At 35.3% G+C, this 22,291-nt stretch overlaps 2 protein-coding genes across 6 annotated transcripts in view; one reads left to right on the forward strand and one right to left on the reverse strand.

Moving 5' to 3' along the window:
- LOC127063183 (dynein regulatory complex protein 9) overlaps nt 1-22,291 on the reverse strand; it is a 72,157-nt gene that overhangs the window by 6,996 nt on the left and 42,870 nt on the right. The window contains exon 1 of one of the 2 annotated variants that reach the window (XM_050992582.1): nt 10,540-10,840. The exons of the other annotated variant lie outside the window; for it this stretch is intronic. Coding sequence (XP_050848539.1) covers nt 10,540-10,568 — 29 coding nt within the window. The 5' untranslated portion in view covers nt 10,569-10,840. Of the gene's footprint in view, nt 1-10,539; nt 10,841-22,291 lie in introns of those variants that run through there. 2 annotated transcript variants of the gene reach the window in all.
- Nucleotides 1-22,291, forward strand: part of LOC127063178 (acetylcholine receptor subunit alpha-like) — a 93,821-nt gene that overhangs the window by 5,581 nt on the left and 65,949 nt on the right. Inside the window, exons 1-2 of one of the 4 annotated variants that reach the window (XM_050992573.1) lie at nt 159-1,564; nt 15,699-15,751. The gene's annotated coding sequence lies outside the window, so the exon portion shown is untranslated. Of the gene's footprint in view, nt 1-158; nt 1,565-15,698; nt 15,752-22,291 lie in introns of those variants that run through there. The other 3 variants (XM_050992570.1, XM_050992566.1, XM_050992567.1) reach the window with 3 other exon arrangements.

Genomic DNA, 22,291 nt, shown 5'->3' on the forward strand with positions numbered 1-22,291 from the left:
CAGGGAGGGACGGGGTGGAGGGTAAATAGGGAAGAGAAAACGGGGGTGTTCGGCGTGTTTTGGCCGGGACGCTTGCGTATTCGCGAGGCGGCGTCGCGTCGGCGCGTTTCTGCCGCGCCCGAGGTGCGTGGAAGCGCCAGATCGCGAGGGCGGTGTCGGTGGTGGAAGGCGGCAGCAGCAGCAGCGGCAGCAGCAGCGGCAGCGGCAGCAGCAGCAGCAGCGGCAGCAGCAGCGGCAGCAGCAGCAGCAATAGTAGCAGCAGGAGCAGGACGTTTTCGAGGCTTCGTGCCTCTCCTTGCTTGCTCGCTCGCTCGCTCGCACGTTACTCCTCGTCTCGTCCTCGGCGAGACGACGTGTTCGTTTCTTCTATTTTTATCGTCATCGTCGTAGTCGTTGTCGTTGTCGTTGTCATCGTCGTAGCCTTCGTTTACGTCGAAGCCGCTTCTCATCGTCCTCGTTAAAAATACGAATTTGTTACACCTACATACAGACATATATACATACATATATCTATATATATATATATATGTAGTATATATCGTTTGGAGGAGATCAAAAGAGAGAAAAGGAAAGAAAAACAGGGGTAGTAGTGCCGGACAGTTCTCGTTGTCGATGTCGTCGCGTATCATCGCGCTTCGTGCACGTTCGTCGCTCGCGCCACACTCGAGAACGCGTCGTCGTCGTCGTCGTCGCGAAAAAGCCACCCCTTCGCACTGTGCACGGTGCGACACTCGACAGTCGTCTCGACGCCACGAACGAGCGCGCTTCTTCTTCTTCTTCGTCTTCTTCTTTGCTGCCGCTTCCTCCTACAATTCTTCTAGATTTTCTTCCTCCACTGCAACAGCCGTCGCAAGAATCGCCGCAGCAACCCTCGAGAAGGTGTCATTTCATTTTGAGTCAACGCTCGAGCATAGACGACAACGGAAGGAGAGACAGAAGTTCTAGTAGTATTAACGGAAACAACGCATTGCCTAAAATCAATCGTGTCGCGTTTTCATATTTGATTTTTATTTGATACTTTATTCCTCTTATTCTTATTCTTCTTTATCGCGTGACACACGCGCGCGTGTCGATGCTCTCCCACTACTACTACTACTACTACTACTACTACAATTACCACCACCACCACCATTACTATTATCATCTCCATCACTACCACCACCACCTCCAGCTGCCACCGTTGGAAGCTCGTTGCCGCGGCAGGAGGCAGCACAGCTCCACGCAGTACACCCTTCTACACGGTGGAATTTAAGGTTATAATCCCGACGCGTTTTATTCTCACGCGTTGATACGTCCATCTCGTCGTTCGGGCTCTTCTTCCCGCTGTTATCGCCCACCACGTCGACAACGTCGTCGTCGTCGTCGTCGTCGTCGTCGTCGTCGTCGTCGTCGTCGTCGTCGTCGTCGTCGTCGTCGCCGTCGTCGTCGTCGCCGTCGTCGTCGTCGCCGTCGTCGTCGTCGCCGTCGTCGTCGTCGTCGTCGTCGTCGCCGTCGTCGTCGTCGTCGTCGTCGTCGTCGTCGTCGTCGTCGTCGTCGTAATGGACATCACACAGCGTATCTACAAGTGAGTAACCTGGTCTTTCGTATTTATTTTTACCCCCTTTTTATTTTTTATTTCTTTTTTTTTTCTATTCTTTCCACTCCAACCACTCTCTTTCTCTCTTTATTAGGGTTTCTTCTTCTTCTTCTTCTTCTTCTTCTCATTTTATTTTCTTCTTTTCTTTTTTTTTTTTTTAAATCAAAGTATTCCTTATTCTTGAAAAATATCTAAAGACTTTGTTCTTACAATCTCGCTCGAATCCTTCATGGATTTATTATCGTCCCGCGCATCCCGATAGACAGACGGAAAAAGAAAGAGACAGACAGGGAGAGAAAGAGGGTGGCAGTCATGGTTAACCTAGTTGCGAGTTTTTGGAACGCCCTCGTGTTTACGCCGCGCGACGACGTAACTCGTTTAAATGTGTGCGGTGAAAGTTTTGCCCGCGATACGCCGATTACGGATACGTCCTAGTCGATCTCTTTCGATTATTATTTTGAACGCACGTGAAGGAAAATGCGAGAGAACGTCGACTTTTATTTTCGTCTTTTATTTACTTATTTGTTTGTTTGTTTGTTTTTTTCAACTTCTTTTTTCAATTATATCTATACTTCGGAAATGTTTTCCCCCCGTCTTTTTCCTTTTAAATTTTCTTGCCACTTCGATAAGATTTCTATTTAGATTACAGTGATCAGTTTATACCTTTCGAACGATATTCAGCATCGATTTTCGAAGGAAAAATGACAAGATATATATGCACTGTGATGGAAGAAATGTTGACATTCGCGAGAAATGGAAAATCCGGGTTGGAAAAGGGAGTTGGAAAGTTTGCGGTAAAGTTTCTTTTTGAGAATTCTGTGACAGGACGAAACGATTCGGTTTGATAATTTCACGAGACAATTTTGTGAACTTTGCTAAAATATGTATACCTGTATCGTACGCGTAGAAACTGTTCGAAAAAAAAAGGATTATTTAGAAGATCTTTCCCGATTAAAATTGTATATGTTTTCGTTAAAAATAATTTTGGTTTTGCATGATTCTACGTACGAAAGAGATCGGTAGTTTTCGCCATTGATATTTTCTGCTTTAAAATCGTTTGTAACGCTTTATACAACGACGTAACGAAGAAAGAGCCTCGTGAACGTAGACCCTTAATGCATTACTCCCTTTAATCAGTCGATTGACCGACCAATAAATGGTGCCTATAGATGATCGCTTTAGCACTCACCTGCTGCAAGTCGTAATCCCATAATTCTCTAGGCAATGATCGCAAGCTATCAGATTTAACGTTGTTCTCGTGGAATTAACGTGTTAATTGATACAATACACACGCGTAAATTTTCAGTGATAGATATGACTTGATTTGTTTAAAAAAAATATATATATACATATATATTTGTCTTCTTCGATAAGGGTTGCAGATAAAACTTATAGATAAAACTTATTTGCAACTAAGACTTTATATGGTGCAACACATGTTTATATATATATATATATATATATATATATATATATGTATGTATGTATGTATGTATGTATATGTACATGTATATATTTTAAATTCGTATTGCGCTAAGAAGCTGCTTGAATATTCGAAAAGCATCCGTAACAGTTTCAAGCGTAAAACGCCACTTTCACGAGAGCATGGTCCAAGAATCCGCAGTTAGCGTGGAACGAAAGTGTCATGAGGGTGCGATTCTCAAGATTTTAAAGTGGAAAATTGGAAACAAGAAATTGTTTGAACGTGTCCGTATCTTAGAATCTATCCAAATAAATTTTTATCAACGTGATTAAATTCTTAATTGTTTTTGTAAATAACGATACTTTATTTCATATATTTTGTTAAAAAAGAAAATATTAAAGAGATGTACGAGTTAGCTTGAAAAAAAAACAGATATATTACGCTTGGAGAATCGATATTAGGTATGTTTGTTACGTACTATTTGTTTTTTACAGCCATTTAGAGATATTGAATGCGCCTGTTCGTTTAAAATCTATTTAAATGTACTTTTACCAACGTGTTACAACTTTTAATTTGATTTTTCAACGTGATTTTTGTAAATAACGATATTTTCTTTTATTTGTATAGCACGTTGAAAGAGTAATTTTCAAGGGGATATTGTAACTTGAAAAAATATATACGTCCATGCTTGTTAGAGAATCGATATTACACGTATTCTTTGTTTTTTTTACTTATGACAAAATACTAAACGTATTCGTATCTTAAAATCTATTTAAATGTGTTTTTATCAGCGGGATTGAACTCCTAATTTGATTCTCCAACGTGATTTTTGTAAATAAAACGATATTTTTCTTTCTTTCTTTCTTTCTTTCTTTCTTTATATAACAAGAAAATTTGATAAAAATAAGATAGTTTGAATCAAAAAAGAAGAGACAAAGCAAAAGAGAAATAATATTTATCTTAGAGAATTGATATTACTCTTACTATCTGTTTTTCGTAGCCGTAGGGCGAGAAACAAGGAGATATATACGCTTTTTATAACCATTCTCTAGTTTTGTCGTCCCGGCGGAAAACTGCGGAAACTTAATATTAAATCCTGAATTTAAAAGCGCAGTACCGCTTGACCATAATGGAGGTCTTCCAAGTGACTCTAGGCAAACGGTATTTCCGCTTTCGTTTTACCTTGGAAAATGCGGTTGCCTTTATGATACGATTCTATGTACTGTAAGTCGGTTGAACTAAGAAGGAATGAAAATTTTCAATGAAGATTAGTACGATGCTCGATGATACATATCTGTCGTCTCTCTCTCTCTCTCTTTTTTTTAATCGTATAAACATAATGGACCATGATATTTTATGCGAACTATATTTTATTGCATTTGCGACAGTAGATTTATTTGAAGAATTTTTTCGACCTCGATTTCTTTGCATTATGATTATTTTTATAGTTTGCTTTCGGCCAATCCTAGCCTGACTTTTCCTACTTTCGATATTTTGTGTATACCTACGTATTTACACACATATACGTTTCAAGCAATTTTTTAATAATATTCTGTTCTATCGATCTGTGTTTTATTGATTAACTTAAGAGTTCTACGGAAAAAAATATTATTGTTACCGCATCGATGACTTTCATAGTGCAAAGGGTTCTTTTTTTTTTAAGACTTTGACATACTTACACGTTTTTAATCCATGCAAAAGGATTTATTCTCTATCGAGAGGCGTCACTTATATCTATGAAATTCTTTAAACGAAAAAAAGATTTCTTTCGAACTCCATTGGCATCGAACCGCGACAAAAGTATTTTCCCAACAATGATCGATATTTCTTCATAAGTTCTTAAAGCTTAGAGTATTATACGGCACACCCTCGAGGAAGAATGTCGTACAATCTTCGAATACAAAGGCTGCACGAGAAAATAGCCGTCATTTCCCATTTTATATACCAAATAATTTAGCAACAGCTTTCGTCGGTTTTTTCTTTCTTTTTTTCCCCTTCACAAATTCATCCTCTCTCTCTCTCTCTATTCTTTTCTTTCTTTTCCTTTTACTTGATAAAATCCTATTATCTCTCGTGACGCATCTATTTCGTGTAGAAGCTAAGATTTTGATCTCCGATCAAGAAAGAAAGAGATTGAGAGAGATACAGTTAGAGAGATGAGAGAGAAAAAGAGAGAACACGATTCTCACGTGCAAAGTAGAAAAGAGCATACGCGAAAATCCAAAAGAAAACGTGAAAAAAGTCAACCCTCCGATAAGAAAGTAAACGAGTTTAAAAAACGAACCCCTATTTTACATCGATTCGTTTTACACCTCTCCCTTTCTGTCCTCCTATTTCGATGATAAGACCATACGCGTGTCTACGCTTTACGCTTTTTCTCGATAAAAATCAATGATTCGAGATATTATATTCTTTTTTCTCCCCTTGCATTTTTTTGCCGCATATCGTTCGCGCATAAGAATATCGTTAAATCTCGTCAAATGGTTTTACGGAACGATCCTATGGATCGTAAGTTCGAAAGTTACATTTTCTTTTTTTATTTATTTATTTATTTTTTTTTGTCTTATAAAAACGAAGCATTACTTTATGTATAACGTTATTGTTATCTTTTTTGTTTTACAGTTTTTACGGTAATTAGTTCTTTTATTTATTTATTTTTTTTTTATTAGCTTCAATCTCATTATAACGACATTTTGTATCTGTTCCAATTTTCTTATTATACTTCCGAATGTATTCGGAAAAAGAAAATGGAAATGTATGGTCTATTTATAACATTTAAAAATATTATCCAATCTATTTTCACTTGTATTATAGTTATACGTATTAGCCCTTATCCGTTAAAAGTCATTTCAAAACTCTTTCTTTTCTTAAAGACGACATTTTGGGACCATATCTATAATCTTATTATATCGAATAAATTAAGAAAAAGAAAAAGAAAAAGAACACGTGAAAATATATGATCTTTAAAAATTTTCGATCGATATTGTTTAATTACAATTTTTAATTTGTAACTTTGTTATAAATATTAGAGTTTTTCCGTTAAATATTATTTTCAAAGCAAGGGAAAAAAAGCTACCCTTAACTGTATTTATGTCCACAAAAATGTCGCTTTTCAGCGAATGTTAACGCATGAGAAACGTCAGCAGATATCTACATACGTACATACATACATACATACATACATACATACATATATATATACATACATACATACATACATACATATATATATGCGTACATACATACATACATACATACATACATACATACATACGTTGGACGTCACTATCGAGTTGCGGCGACAATAGCGATGCCGGAATTGCTTCGCTCGGTTGGTCGAATACCGCGATGGGATAAAAAAATCCGGACACGTAGGAGGCTAATAACGATCCTTGTATGGTCGGATATTAATCAAATAAAGACGGCAATGCGATTGCGTTTTAGACTATGCGTATATAGAATGAGAGGCAAGCTAGGTTTCACAGTCAGTTGCTTTGAACGCGTTGTCACATCCGTTAAAAGCTTTGGGGTGAGACATAAATCTACAATCCTGAACGTACGAAGCATTTTTTCCTTTCTTTCTTCCTTTATTTTTCTTTCCTTTCTTTCTTTCTTTCTTTCTTTCTTTTTCTATTTTCGAGTAGATATACAAATAGATATGTTTGAGGGTATCTGAGATCACGTATCGTCAAGATGGTCATATCGTGTTGTTACTTTTCGTATAGAGTCACATATACACATATACACACACACACACATTATATATATATTTTATATATGTATATATATATATATATATGTATATAAATATATATACACCTAACTACATACTGTTTGTTTGTCATGTATCTAAGAAGATATACATAAAGTTAGTGTTGTTGGTACTCAAGTGGTATGCGGGACAGGCAGCTTGCATATATCCAGATGCATTAGGGAACTTCCTGAAATATAAATATACAACCATAATAAATTATACAACGAGAAGGTACACCGCGATGTTTGGTTCTGCCTTTTCTTTCTACCTATTACAAGTACCTTCTCAGATTCTTATTATTATATTTCGTTATTTTTATCTTTCGTTTCTTTTTATTTCTTCCAAAGTAAATAGGTACATAGGATTTGTTATCGATGATCGGGGATAAAAGAAAAATGAAAAAATCATTATTTTTTCTTCTTTCCAAGTATTCTGAATTATTTGTTTCATAAATTCGATTCTCCATTATGGCAAATAAATATTTGTTTTCTTCCTTTCTCTCTCTCTTTCTCTCTCTCCTTCGAAATACCTGGAATTTCATAGTACGATTTTGAAACGCGATTTACATCGGACTCTTTGTGTGTACAGAGTTTCGCCGTATAAAAATGTAAAAGTTATATATATATATATATCGTAGTCGATAGTAGAAAGGATAGAGAGCCAGAGAGAGAGAGAGAGAGAGAGAGAGAGAGAGATAAAGAAAGAGAGAGAGAGAATGAGTGAGAATTGATGAGTTTTCGTTCATGTTGCTTTCGCAAACGATAAAGGCCGTTCTACTAGCAACGTTCGTATTTTACTCGGTAATGTCGAAAGTTTAGAAAAAACAAAAAAATAAAAAAGGAGAAAAAATAAAAAAAAAAGAAGAAGAAGAAAGGAAAAAAAATAAAAATAAAAAAGGCCAAAACACATAGTGAACAGAGGACAAAAATGTAGATTACGGGATAAACGATGTGCTACGAACTCGATTCAAAGTCCATTCTCGCCAAGTTACTCTTCGCGATGACGATGGATAAAAAAGAAAAGAAAAAAGAAAAAGAAGCATGGAACTTTAGTCCCCTTTTTTCCCTTTTTATTGCTTCTTTTTTCCTTTTCTTTTAACTCTTTTTTTTTTTTTTAAGCAAGGTAAAAGATCGTCGAGAAGCATGAACGAGAGTGTATTTTCGGAGGTATAAAATCGCAAAAACACGATGAAGCGGGTTATGGCTGTCCGCGACGAGGCGCCGACAAGATGTAATTGCATAAAGCGATACAAGGGGGATGATAAAATTGTCTCCCATCCCTTCGACATTGTTTCATCACTTTCTTCGCTCTTTCTCTCTCTCTCTCTCTCTCTCTCTCTCTCTCTCTCTCTCCTTCTTTCTTTTTTCTCTCTCATTCTCTCTTTCTCTCTCGGTGCCTCGACTTTCGGCTCGACTAATGCGAACGTCGTTCTCCGGGTGAACGCAATTAAGTATCCTAATTCTTTCTCCCTCTTACTCATTCACTCACTCTTACTCACTCACTCTCTTTCTCTTTCTCTTTTTCTTTTTCTTTTTCTTTTTCTTGTTGGCATTACGTAAATTGTTCAAAGCTTTGACGTGATTTCGTCGTAAAAAGAGAAAGTCCGACGAAAAAAGAAAAAAGAAAAAAAGAACAAAAAAAAAAAAGAGAGAGAGAAATAGAATCTTTACATTCTCGTTTTTAATATTGTTAATAAATTTTGTTAGCGATTAACGATATATAAATAAAATAATCAAAGGAATAAGAAAGGAACGAAATTCGTTGGAGCTTCCCATTGATACATTTTCAATTAATTTCATTAAACTCTTTTCGATAGAAAATATAAAAAAATATATATATATATTTCTCCGCTGAAAATGAATCTTCAACGAAATCATACGTCAAAACTTAATTGACGATCGAGTTGATCGACTATCGACTATCGTAATTTGAGACTTAACAACGATCTGCCTTGTAATTACGTAACATGCGATTTCAATATGGAACGATCGTTATAGTAATTACTATAATTTATGATAAAACCGTGTTATAACTTAAGTATTACTGTTCTTAGCCATGGGATATTAGTAATCGGTGTGCACGCTCTCTTAATATATCGCGAATTATGAACGATCGATAATAATTACATTTTAATGGCACTTTGAATGACGATGTGAGATAAACTTTAAAAAATATAAAAAATTAGTTAATTACGACGAACGAAGCTACGGATCGATATAGGAAAAAAAGAACAAATCGTTTCTGAGGTAACAAGAAGCTACTCGTTTTTTCTTTTTTGACAAGAGAGTTTTGACAGAAAATATTCTTTTGTATAAACATAAAAATAACAAAGAGAAAAAAAGGGGACAGATAACGAGTTATTTGAAGCGCGTACGTTACCAGCGGTTAGTTTAGCGAAATACTACTATCGGAAACCGCAGCTTCAAAATCGTTCGATTTAGCGATGCGGAAATCGGGATTAATACAGTTTAAAACGAGAGTTTAGAGTTAGAGTTAGAGTTAGAGAGAAAGAGAAAGACAGAGAGAGAGAGAGAGAGAGAGAGAGAGAGACAGAGAAATTTTTGAATTTTCTTTCTTTCCTTTTTTCTGTTTGTTGTGTGTTCGTTCGTTTGTTTGTTTGTTTGTTTGTTGTTTGTTTGTTGTTGTTGTTTGTTAGGTCATTTTTCTTTTTCTTTCTCTTTACCTTTTACTTTTAATTTTTCTTTTTACCCTCCGTTTAATTGTCGGAGAAGAACCGGTATCGGAGAGAATACAAAAGTACAGCACGTACAAAGGAAGCCGAGAAGCGGTCGGTACAGAGTAACAGTCGACGGATACGTTATTTTCGGATAAAATTCTTTTGCCTTGTCGGTCTTATATCACCGCAGGCCATTTTAATGGTCTCTTTCCTTTTTTTTTTCATTCCTCTCCTTTCCAGCCTTTTTCTTAACGCTTCGCAGGATCGTCGAAATTTCGTTATTATATCATATTTTATTAATAGTATCTAAGGGAGAACGTTATAAAAAGAAATACATCATCCTTCTATCTTGAAATTAATACAAATTGCATCTAACTATAGATTGAAAAATTCGTATATTACCTTGGAAGCTTTTCAAATTAGTTTTATTATTGTATTACGTGTTATTGATGATTTCAAAGGGAGAACGTACATTTTATCACAGAGGGAAAATAAAATATATCGTCTCGTTCTTTATAATTTACGATGAATATAAATTGTACGTATCTAACGATTTCGAAATTCGGATATTACATTGGAAACATTTCGAATTAGTTATGATTGTATTACGTGTTATTAATAATCTCAAAGAAAGAACGTAATTATAGAAAAAAGGTAGAAAGAAAGAAATATATTTCACAATTCACGATAAATATAAATTACATTACGCGTAATTTGTTACGCGTAACTTTGTCTAGCCGTCGTACGAATAATTTGAGAAAGAGTAAATAAACTTTCGAAATTGTTTATCGTTATTGTCGGATAGGTCGAATGTTTTGGAGGCAATTGTAAGTAGTATAAACAACCGGTGAGATTTATTAAAGTTACAATGAATGCTTCCAAGTGCACCCTAGAGACAAGTAATAGAGAAGCTTAAAGCTTTTCAAGAGAATAAAGTCTCGCGTACCTTCTCATCTTCCTTGTCAACTCTCGTCTACAGTTTATCTGTTACAAGTGTTTCGAACACATCGTGTATAACATAAACGGACGACAAAGAAACTGAAATGGTATAGGACGTGTGTCTGTTTTCGTCATTTCATTTCATTTAAACTATAAAATTTTACATTTACCTTGTCAATTTTTCTCCATCTCTTCCCATCTCTGTTGCCTCTTGATATGTACGAAATATGTGTGTGCATGTGAACTTATAAAAATTTCAAACGCGTCGTTTGTGAAACTTAGTAAGGCAGGACGAGTTATACCTACGACAGCTCGTTGGTTACTAAGACCTCTGGTATTTAATATTTATTGGATCTTCTATCTTATACGCACATATAAACACATACGTATATACAAACACACACGTAAACATGATCGAGCGATATGAGGCTCGGGAGTCAAAGGAGAACAACGCGAAGCCTTTATCAATCTTTTCAATATCGAGAAGTCGTAAATAGAGATCGATTGAATGCGATTCTTGATCGTTCAACGATTTCATGAATTCTTTTAGTCTTTTTTTATTTTCTATACACACACACACACATACATACATATATATATATTTTCTGTATCTCCATAAACGTAGTAAATTGCACGTGACACCAGACGATTCGTTAATTTTATTCATTTAAATTTACGTTTTGAGTTTCTGCACGTTCCTACCCTTCTTACTTTTAACAACCACCCCACCAATTACACGTACTTCATTTTTATTTTATCTCGATAAACGCAGTAAATTGAACGTAACATTAGACGAATCGTTAATTTTATTCGTTTATTTATTCGTTAATTAAGCGCAGTTTATTTTTATTTTATTTCGATGGATTCGGGTAATTGGAGATAAACACCACAGAGGATTCATTAATTTTATTCGTTCAAGTTTGGGTTTTTAATTTCTAAACGTTACTATATCTCGTACCGTTCGTAACAACTATCAACCTTTAACACCCTTATTACACACAGTTAGGTGCACGTTCCTATCGAATAAACGTTTACTCAAATAGAACGTCTTTCACTCAGACCGGATAAGACCGCAGTACGCAGTGTCTTCTTGGACTTGGAATTTACTAAAACTTTCGCCGTTTCTAGTTGAAGACATTAAAGTGAAGTTTCTCTGCCACTTCATATTAATTGCCCGCGAGTTTAGACGTCGCGCAACACCTGCGTCCGTACCGCTCGTGAAAAGTGTCTGCAACGACGACGGGCTTCAGTCGGTTATACGAGAGGAAGAGAGAGAGAGAGAGAGAGAGAGAGAGAGAGAGAGACAGACAGAGAAAGAAAGAGAGAGAAGCATTTCTCGGTGTAACATTAATGAGTTCGGTTAATTATACCGAGGACCGTGCAATTTTATTGCAAGAAGATGGCATGAGCCTGCCTGTTAAATTATTCATGCCGACGGTCATGGTGGTTAAAGCTTGTGAAATTTGTCTTTCTTCTATGTATATCTATCTGTATATCTATGTATATGTGTGTATGTCTGTGATAAAAAGAGAACCTTTCGAATGGTAGAATTAATTTTACAGTCTAATAATCCGTCACAGAATTTTCGCTCGATTAATGTCGAGTTTTACCGGATATCATCTCCGAATGAGATATTCTTTTTTCTTTCTATCTCTTTTGTATTTCTTCTCTCTCTCACTCTTTTTTTCTTTTTTTTTTCCTCTCGTTGATTTTAACGTCGTCCCATCAACGACTACTCATACGTGTATATGGTATATGTAGGTAGATACGTACGTACCGACTGTAAATCGTTTATCTCGGGATGATCGATCTTTCGTCGCTTGTAATCGGTCATATCGGTTTTATCTGTCGAGTTTATCTTTCTCTCTTTTTCTCTCTCTTTCTTTCTCTCTTTCTCTTTTTCTCTTTCTCTCTTTTTGTCTCTCTCTCTCTCTCTCTCTTTTATTTTCTTTTATGTCGTCGACGCTCTCGCGCACCGAGCTCGATGTCAGTCGTCTTAAACGAGAGTAAAGAGGAAGAAGCAAAAGAAGGAAAAGGAAAAGAAGAATGAATTACGAGCGACGTACGTTAGTCTCGCTAAGGGTGGCAAAAAAATATAGCCGGTAAAAAGTCGAGTAAGCGAGATGTGCAAATTTATTCTAATGTTCGGCTCACGGCTTTGTTTATTCGTTAACATTAACGAGAGCCATCAGTTTTAGCTATTTCTTTTACGTAAAATTGACGTTCAAAGTAGATGCTAGTACTTTGTTTCGTAAAAGAGTCTATTACCTAAGGCCTCCATTTTTCTAGTTTTTTCCTTCGAGGGAAATTCGTTAAAGAGTGTATAGTTTTTTCTTTCTTTCTTTCTATTTTCGCCTTTTTTTCTTCTTCGTAAATTTCATTTTTTTTTTTTTTGTAGATTTGTTTAACAGAATTTTTTGTCTACGTTTCAATATTTACCTTTAGAACAATCCAGCACAATTTTAGAGTTCATACTTCTCTCAAGAAGAAGGAAAAAAATGGAACTTTTTTCTTTCTTCTTTCTGTTTCTATCTATGTTTTTTTTTTTTCCATTGAAATAAAAAAATCGAGTGTTATGGCTGGACAAAAAATAAAACTAAATGGATCTTGTAGCTTTCCTACGTGTACTGATTTATTACATTTGTGATATTTTGAGCAAGATAATCGAAATAAGTCCGTATGCAGTTTCAGAGAGAGAGAGCACGCGTGAAAGAACGTAAAATCTGATGAGAGAAAGGGTGTGGTCGTAGATAGATTCTTGGACGTTATTCAAATAACAACAATAATTACAATAATACGATAGCAATAATATTAAGAATAATTACAGTTATAACGACGATTGTTATAGAATGAAAGGAAAATGGAGGTAATATCCAAAAATCATCGATTTCTTTGTAATTCGCAAATGACTCGATCTTTCCTTCAAACGAAGATAAATGAAGAATAAAAAAGAAAAAAGTAGGCACACATTCTCTCTCTCTCTCACACACACACACACAGACAAAAAAGAAAGAATCATCAGAGTCATTCGGTCGAATGTAATTCCGATCAGTTGGTACGGATCAACACGCGATTCTCACGAATCACGATAGTCGAATCCAGTGAAACGTATGCGCAAGAGAAATCGATAAATTCAGCCAGATAATATTCAGAACTGGAGCGTGTTTGTGCTAACCCATCGCCCGTGTGTCTTCTCCTTTCCGCATGCAACACACTCGCTACATACGAAGCCGTATTTGAAAGCTCCTGTTTGAATCGAGACATTTGTAAAGAATGCAAGAGAGAGTTTCGCCGTACGGAACTTTCCGTTTTTGCATGAGATGTAAAGCTAAATGAAAAATATCGATTTTCTGTGGGTTTTGCGTTTTCGGTATCTTCTCGAATCTCGAATCTCTGAGAATCGTTGAGAATGCTGCTGCTTCTAAAACGACAGCACCGTTTTACATTCAGCAGCCACTTTGAAATATCTTCTTCGCATGGTTTTCCTTTTTTATTTTATTTCATTATTTTTATTTTATTTCTTCTTCTTTCTTTTCTTTCTTTTTTTTCTTTTTCGAGAATTAACAAAGCTTCATTTTCTTTACCAGAATTGTAACAAAAAAGAAAAATCGTTTATCTCGCTTTTCAGTGTTCCTTTGTACAAATTTTTACGATTTTTGTTCTTTTTTTTTTGTCCTTTGTCTACGGAACATTTATTTTCCTTATTTTCTTCTATTTGACAGTAAAAAGGCTACCATTCGTTACTATCATGATTTACTTATCTTTAATTATATTCCATATTAACTAATTAAAATATACCATTACAGATGAGATCGCTTAAACATTAATGCATCCGTCTGACTAAAAGCGTAGCATTACTACTCGTGATAAAGCTTACAGCATAAATGCAAGTAGGTCTGACTAAAAACGTAGCATTATTACTTGATCATTTAATCTTATATGTATATGTCTGATTAAAAACAGTATTATTACTTCGATCACTTAATCTTATATCTACGTATATAATAGACGTAGTATTACTACTATGAACATTTAATCATGCATGTATGGATATCTGACTGAAAATGTAGTATTACTACTGGAATTCTTTGATCATATACATTTACATGGCTTTATTGCTGCGCTTTCTCTCTTTCTTTCTCTCACGAACACATGCATACATACACACACATTTATATACACAATGGTATATAATTTTCTTTGACTTTTATTAAAAGTTTGTTGAGAAACGTTGATTTATTACACGTTGACGATCTTCCAGCATAAATTTAGTAGAAATGTTACCCGCGGGGCCCAAATCCGTGACTCAAAAATATAAAAATCATAAGATTTAGGAAACTTTTAGTGTGCACCAGAGTATAATATACAATTTGATAGTTAACAAGTATTCTGAAAATAAAAAATAATCGGACGAACGTGTACGTGTGCATTTTTTATTACGAGACGAATAGAGAATGTAAACGGTTAGAAGAAATTTAAAAGAAAAAATCTATCCAGGAAACGCTACAATTTTGCCTAAATTGTTTTGAAAAATATCATAAGAAACGACTGTAATATTATACATTTTTTCTTTTTCGTACAAATCACTGATAAATACTTGTATAGATATATCGTTTTTCTTGTATCTTTACTATCAAATATTTTTATTATTATTAAAAACTCTTGCGAATTATTTTGAAAACTCTAAATTGGATGAAGAAAGCTGTCTGCCATAAGCTGCATTTTTTCGTCATTCACATATCGACGACGTCGCGTTCAAGGTGTTAACATTTTAATCGTTCATAAAAATTCTTATTTTAATTGTTCGAAACGTACGATCTTACAAAAGAAAAAAGACAAGAAAGATTCGTCTTCGTTGGCATCGGACCATATCTTGATTTATGTGTTTTTAGGACGTTGTTTACTACCCCATGATGATGCTCTTACAGCGTTACGATCACAATTTCACCAACCATTATCCTTCTAACGTAATATATCCTTCAAGGTATAGCGCTTTATTAAGGACGAGACGTGAAAACGCATTCCTGTACGTCTCGAATTCGTGACTCCTTTCATTACCTCCATTTTTGTCATATTATCACCTTTTTTGCTTCTTTTCTTTTATCATTTTATAGACTCGTCAACGTAAAGAATTCTAATGATTTTAATGTTCCCCATTCTTTCTAGTACCATAAATATCAAGATCGATATTTTATCGAAATAAAAGTTCAATTAATTCGCCAATGATAGATCGTAAGAAAACATAAATAAATCCTAATGTTTCTATAAAGATTTTATAATAAATTTTCAGACATGTCTTTTTTTTATCTTTCTCGTTTTTTCTTTTCAGGTAACCGTCCACTCACGACACTTTCGAACGACCTCGCGGCAACACGGCTTAAGGTAAGAGATTTTTTTTCTCTCGTAGCTAATTTCATAAGGATCTTATACGCAGGAGAAACTTATACGCAGGTGAAGTGTCGAAGTAAACTAACATGAAACTTGCCTTTACGAGCAAACTGGTCTCTTCGTATTACAAGTCTTGTAGTACATACCTGTACTAGTCTCATAGTACCTACAACTTTTCTTTTCTATAGCGTACTCTTTCGAACAACTAATGAAAAAATGTGTTGCCTTCTAAACTGTCAGCACTTCTTCAACTTGTTTTCTTCTTCTAAAGACATATTTTTAGTGGGATAGGAGGTGGGCGTAGCGAGAGGGAAAAGAGAAGAAAAGAAAAGAAAAGAAAAGAAAAGAAAAGACGAGGAAAGAAAAATGCAGAAATAGTTTTAGAAAGATCGTACAGCTAATCGATTTTCTTTAATCGACACTTTACAAAACGTAGAAAATAAATTTATAACATATAAATTAATATCGATGTATATAACTCACGAGAAAAAGAGAGGAAAATTTATGATCGGAACGATCGAGGTTTAGTTAAAAAGAACAAAAATCTATGCTCCCCGTGTTGTTCATAGTCATTTTTCGAAAGAATTCGAGCGAACGAGCACACCGGTGAAATATATTACCCAGGTAATCGTTCGATTCGCTCGAGAACGATTATTTCGATCGTTATTCGCATAAAACTCACATTTTCGGGGACACCTTCGGGTAACCATAATACAATCGTATCGGATGCGCAACCTCGAAACGAATTTTACAGGCACGTGTACGTTTCGAACGTAGTGGTGTCTCTACTAACATTTGAGATAGCGCGCGCGCGCGCGCGCGAGAGAGAGAGAGAGAGAGAGAGAGAGACAGAAAAATCGGAATGAGAAAAGGAAATTGCTCGAACAAATTGAAAAACGGCGCCTTCCCCATTAGGCCAAACGAGCAAGCCGCGATTTTACGAGCCGACAGAAAATTATACTTTCAAAGTGCCTCGCGAGCTCGCAGCGGCCCGTTCAAGGCTACAAATTCCGATTCTTTTCTTTCATGAAAGCCGCGAAAAAAAAGAAAATGAAAAGGAAAAAAAAATAAAACGGAAAGAAAAGACGAGGAGCCGACCTATCTTCTTCTCAAGGAACCAACACTCTTTAACTTTACCGATCTAATTGCCGTAGAACTTTTACTGCAGCTTTCGATTGGAATTTCGTCGACGCGTCGAATGTTTCGAGTTGGAGGGATTAAGTTTCAAACGAATTTTCTTTTCTTTTTTCTTTTCTCAAATACTCTTTCGAATTTATAAGTTTGTACGATCTTGATCCCGCACAAATACTTTTATGTATTATATCCGAAAAGTTTCGTCCGCTTAACATATAATTATTTATACAAGAATGAGATATTTTATTAAAGAATAATTCAAAAGTTTTTATCGAGACGAGGGAGAGAAAGAAAGCGAAGTTTTTGATATTAACTATCGAGAATTAAGTCGTTAATGAGATATTCATAAAGTGTGTGTATAAAATATTTTTATTTTTAATTTTTTTTTTCACATATAAAAAAATGGGCCGAACTTTTTCTTAAATTCATCATCGGGTTATATCGATGATCGAGAACTTTTCGAGACTTTTCAAAATGTTAAGAAGATTGTCTAGTATAATTATTTTTGCGGAATTGTTCCGACCAGTCTAACTAAACGCGTTGATTTATACAGACGATAGAAAATCACTTCTCTACATCGGCACGCGTCTCGGATAATTGCTTCGTATTTGGAAATTCGATGATCATTAAATGGATTCTAATGGATTAACATCGGATTCTATGCTTATCATCGTCATTATCGACACGATTATTGTTATTATTATTTCAATCGGAGCTTTCTCATCGAATTTATCCATTGATCGTACGAACCATAAAACGTGTTAACAATCAGGATTGATGATACGTCTACATCACCAAATCTTTATCCCTTTATCATTATTACTATCATTATCATTATCAAAGGAATAAAGACTTTAATCTTTTAATCGGTTAAAGGTGCGTCTATTATACGCTAACCTCGGTAATTTCGTACCTGAAACTTAGAGAATCGTAGATAGGAGTTTGAAAATTTATGTCGTCTTGGGATTAACATACGTTGGAAGCTCGTAGCAGTTGCTCATTCATACTCACCGTATTTAGTATTTCTCTTTCTCTCTCTCTCTCTCTCTCCCACTATGAAATAGAAAATTTTCTGTGCATTCGATGTTACGGTTAGGCCGTAAGGTTGGTAAATTTAAGCGCAGGCAACGGTAACTACAGTTTCAACTTTAATGGAACTCGTCAGGTAGGTCCGACGAGCTTTCCACCATAGAAGAGAAGTGAAGAGAAGATGACGATAGTAACAGTAGTAGTAGTAGTAGTAGTAGTAGTAGTAGTAGTAGTAGTAGTAGTAGTAGTAGTAGTAGTAGTAGCAGTAGTAGAAGTAGTAATAGCAACAGTAGTACTAGTCTAGTAGTGTGGTGATCGTACTCGTGGTAGTGATGACGATGGTAGTAGTGGTAGTAGGTAGGGGTGTTACACAGGGTGGCCCGACAACGGCCTATTTTCCGTATTTTCACTCTCGTCCTCGTCCAGCTCGCCGCTTTTGTTGCTCCCTTTTCATCGCCCCAGTCGTGGATTCAGGTCAGCTCCGGTCGTTGCTTTTACAGCAGCACCAGCATCACCAGAGCACCAGTAACGGCAGCGAGGCACTAGCGACTCCTCCCTCTTCTCACCCTCTTTTCACCCTCTTCTCATTCTCTCCCACCGTCTCCTTCTTTACCAACTCAAACTGGAGTTCCAACATCGTAACCCACCGTATCAAACCTTCCCACGTACAACATCCTAGGCTTGGCCAGTTCATTCGCGAAAATTACAGGAAACGTGCTACTTCGGTTCGGCTAATTGTCATTAACGAGTTATACATCGATAAGTTATCGATCTTTGTACTCATTTCGTCCGTCTACTTGGAATAATGTTAATATCTTCTGTCTCACCTTTTTCTTTTCCTCTTCTTATTTTTCTTCTTCTTCTTCTTCTTTTTTTGCTTTTTATCTTTATGCACGTAGGTTATTTTTCTCTTCTCGATTCTTTTCTTTCTTCTTTTTTCTTTTCTTTCCTTTTCTTTTCTGTTTTTTTCTTTCTTACAATTTATCGTTCGTCATTTACGATTTATACTTCGTGTATTATGTGTAAGTTATGGATTTTTATTGTCACTTCATTCGTGTATTTTTATGTTAATATCTTTTTTAATCTTTATGCATTGTCTCTCTCTCTCTCTCTTTCTATTCTTTTCTCTCTTTAATTATTATTTTCCATTGAAATGTTTCTGTTTATTTATTGCTTATCATCGTGATCTATATTTCAATTTAATATCGATCTTCTTTCTTTTTTTATTCTTTTTTAAAAATATATTAGAGACATCAGGCCACGAAAGTGTCCATTTTAATTACATCGTTTTGTTTCAAATTTCTTATATCGTTATTCCTTTTTTCGTCTTTTTTAGACAGACGCGAACGAGATCATAATTTTGACAAATATATTCGATTCACTCACACACGTTTATTACTTATACGAGTTTTCCGTATATAAACGCGCGGAGAATGTCACGTAACTGGATGAGAAGAGAGAGAGAGAGAGAGAAAAGAGAAAGAGAAAGAGGGAGAAAGCAAAGGACGATTAAGAGATCGATTCAACGTTTAAAGTCCGAGAGCTTTAAACCCGGTCAGCCATTTGACGATTTAAAAGATCGAGGACTTACGGGCTAGCCGTAAGAAAATCTCGAGCTTTTCTTGTGATTATAAACGCAACGAAGGTTTCGAAGCTTTTACGTTAAAGCAAAAGAAATGACGAAAAGAGAGAGAGAGAGAGAGAAAGAGAGAGAAAGAGAGGAAAGAGAAAGTAGTAGTAAAAGCAAACATGAAAAAATAGCTCACGACGAAAAAGATACAAGTCGATATTTTCTCTCTTTCTCTCTCTCCTTTTTTTTTATCGCTTTTTTGTAAGCAAGAGGACCGCTGCCTTCAATATTTCGAATCGGCGTGCCGATGTAACAACGGTTGGTGATTTTAGCGACATGCATGGAATGTTTCAAAGCGGAAACTAACGAGCCTCCTCTCTCGATGATCACTTCTCTTTTACAGTTTCATCGATCGCTTTTGCTTCTATTTTTCTCTTTTTTCCTTCTCTTTCTATCTATCTCTTAGTGCTCTTTATAAAAACGCTTACAACTCTGTTGTGTATCCATATTTTCACGATAGCTATGTATCCTATGTATGTATATACGTACATGGATTTGATTCGTTGAATATTTCGAAAGGGTAATCAATAATTTTAAAATTAGATTTATGAAACCCGTCAAATTTGACGTATTTCGAATTTTATGCTCGAACTTATGGAAATCATAAATATTATTTTGTAACAATTTATATTAACTTTGACTGATTTAACGATATGAATTAATGTTACAATGGAAAAAAAAGAAGAAGAAACGGAAAAAAGTGAACAAAATTTTAATTAGAACTGTTACTACTCAACTCGTTACGTCGGATTTCCGGATACTCCGTAAGATACTCAGGCAAAATAAAAAATATTCGGGTATATTTTACTCGAGTAGATAATCTATCCGTGTTAACCGAATATTTACGATGTTTCCAGTAATTTATAAATTTTTTCTTTTTGATAACAAAAAGTATAAAACAATTAATTATTTTCTAATTAGATATGTTTTATTTTTGTTATATAAATACGAATAAATCAATATTCTCAGGTAATAGATAGCTAGCTTAGTTTCACACTAAAAATATTTTCAGCCGTTTAAAATCGATAGTAAAGTGAACGCTATGATCCTCGATAAAATATAGCCGTAAATCTATCAGATTTGTATTATTAATTTGCTTGAATATCTTTTCTTAAATACTCGGATATACGGAGTACCGGGTTTGTCAGTATTTGCTCTAATTTTAATATATGTATTTGGTAGTATATACTTTGGACAGGTTTCAATAAAAATCAATCAATGTTTATGAATCTAATGTTAATTTCATTGACATAATTTTGTATTCTTTTTTGTTTCGTTTTATCCTTTGGAATATCACACACTCGTAATACTATTCTTTTGTTGTTAGAGAATGATGTATATATCTATTTATTGCCCACCTATGTATACATGTACGTTCCAAACGCTAAACCAAGTGCACGTCGTAATGCCTATAAAATTTTTACGACTACATCTGTTTCGTTTCTAATCTCGTTAGAGAAAAGTATAGAAAACGTTTGATACTCTTCGCTCGCAAGGTATTTTTATATCGAATTTATTTCGACGATAGATAAATATAGTATATTTACGTTTGATCATATTTCAATTCTTCGCCGTACTAATATTAATTTGATCAATCTAGAATATTATTAATCATGACGTTGATATGATTTTAACATTAATTTTATTTACGTGACATCGTGTTACCTCGGAGAAAAGTTATATTATAAAAGTTATCTTATATTTGCTTGTAAAAGGATAATTACAGACGATAATATATCGTATACCTATGACGTTCCCTGTCGTTTGCAATTAAAACTAGGGGGAAATAATAAAATGCAGATCCATGCTCTCGAACTTTAAATGTTCCTTTAAAGATGAGATTAAAGGAACGTCTTCTCGAGTTTGAGCGAACCAAACGGTACTTTGCATGCCCGTAAAATATTCTGTCCACGGGCAACAGTTACGCGACGAGAAAAGCGAAGGGATTTAATGAAGTCTAATGAAAGAAGGCGGTCGGTACTACGTCGGCGTAGGTTCGATCGTCGAGGAAACTGAGCCGCTAGTAGTGTCGATAGTATTATAATACATTGAAATTTCTCGACTACGAGAAATTTTAGCAGAGTAAATTGGTTCGATTCGAATATTCTGGCAAAACCGTAAGGGAAAATTTCCAATGTGTGTATATATATGTGCGTGCGTATGTACATATGTATGTATGTATGTATAGAATGACTTCGTTAATTTCGTTAGAAAGATCTAATAACGAATTTTTTACGATCATTTACGATATAATTGATCCTTTTTAAATCAAAAATTTGACAATTCCGAGTTCGACGTCATTAGATAGAATAACATGTAGGTGTTGGATAAAAAATTTGAGGTAAGAGTTCTTCCAAGTTAACACATAGAAGTCCACTTCTCTGTCATCGTCTCAAGGCACGTAATCACGAAGTCAATTATCAAGCTCCTCCCGAGACTCGACAATACACACATGGATGTGAACCGATCGATGAGGAATCTCGATTGATCTCGAGAGCTGGAGCATCATCAAGATTTTCAAGAACCTATCGTACGTGCATGCTAGGCCTCATTTGTCCTCTCTCTCCCTTTCTCTCCCTCCCTCTCTCTCTCTCTCTCTTTTTCTCTCTTTTTCTCTTCCCTACTTTCTCACTTTAAGAGAATATCTCGTCGCATAGATTATGAGAAAATCATATTCTCCTGATGCAGGAAGTTCCTCTTTGATCTGATGAAGCAAGAAACATCTTGCTTGGTTCGGTTCT

This window comes from Vespula vulgaris, chromosome 4 (assembly GCF_905475345.1).
Source record: "Vespula vulgaris chromosome 4, iyVesVulg1.1, whole genome shotgun sequence".
Taxonomy (NCBI): Eukaryota; Metazoa; Arthropoda; class Insecta; order Hymenoptera; family Vespidae; genus Vespula; species Vespula vulgaris.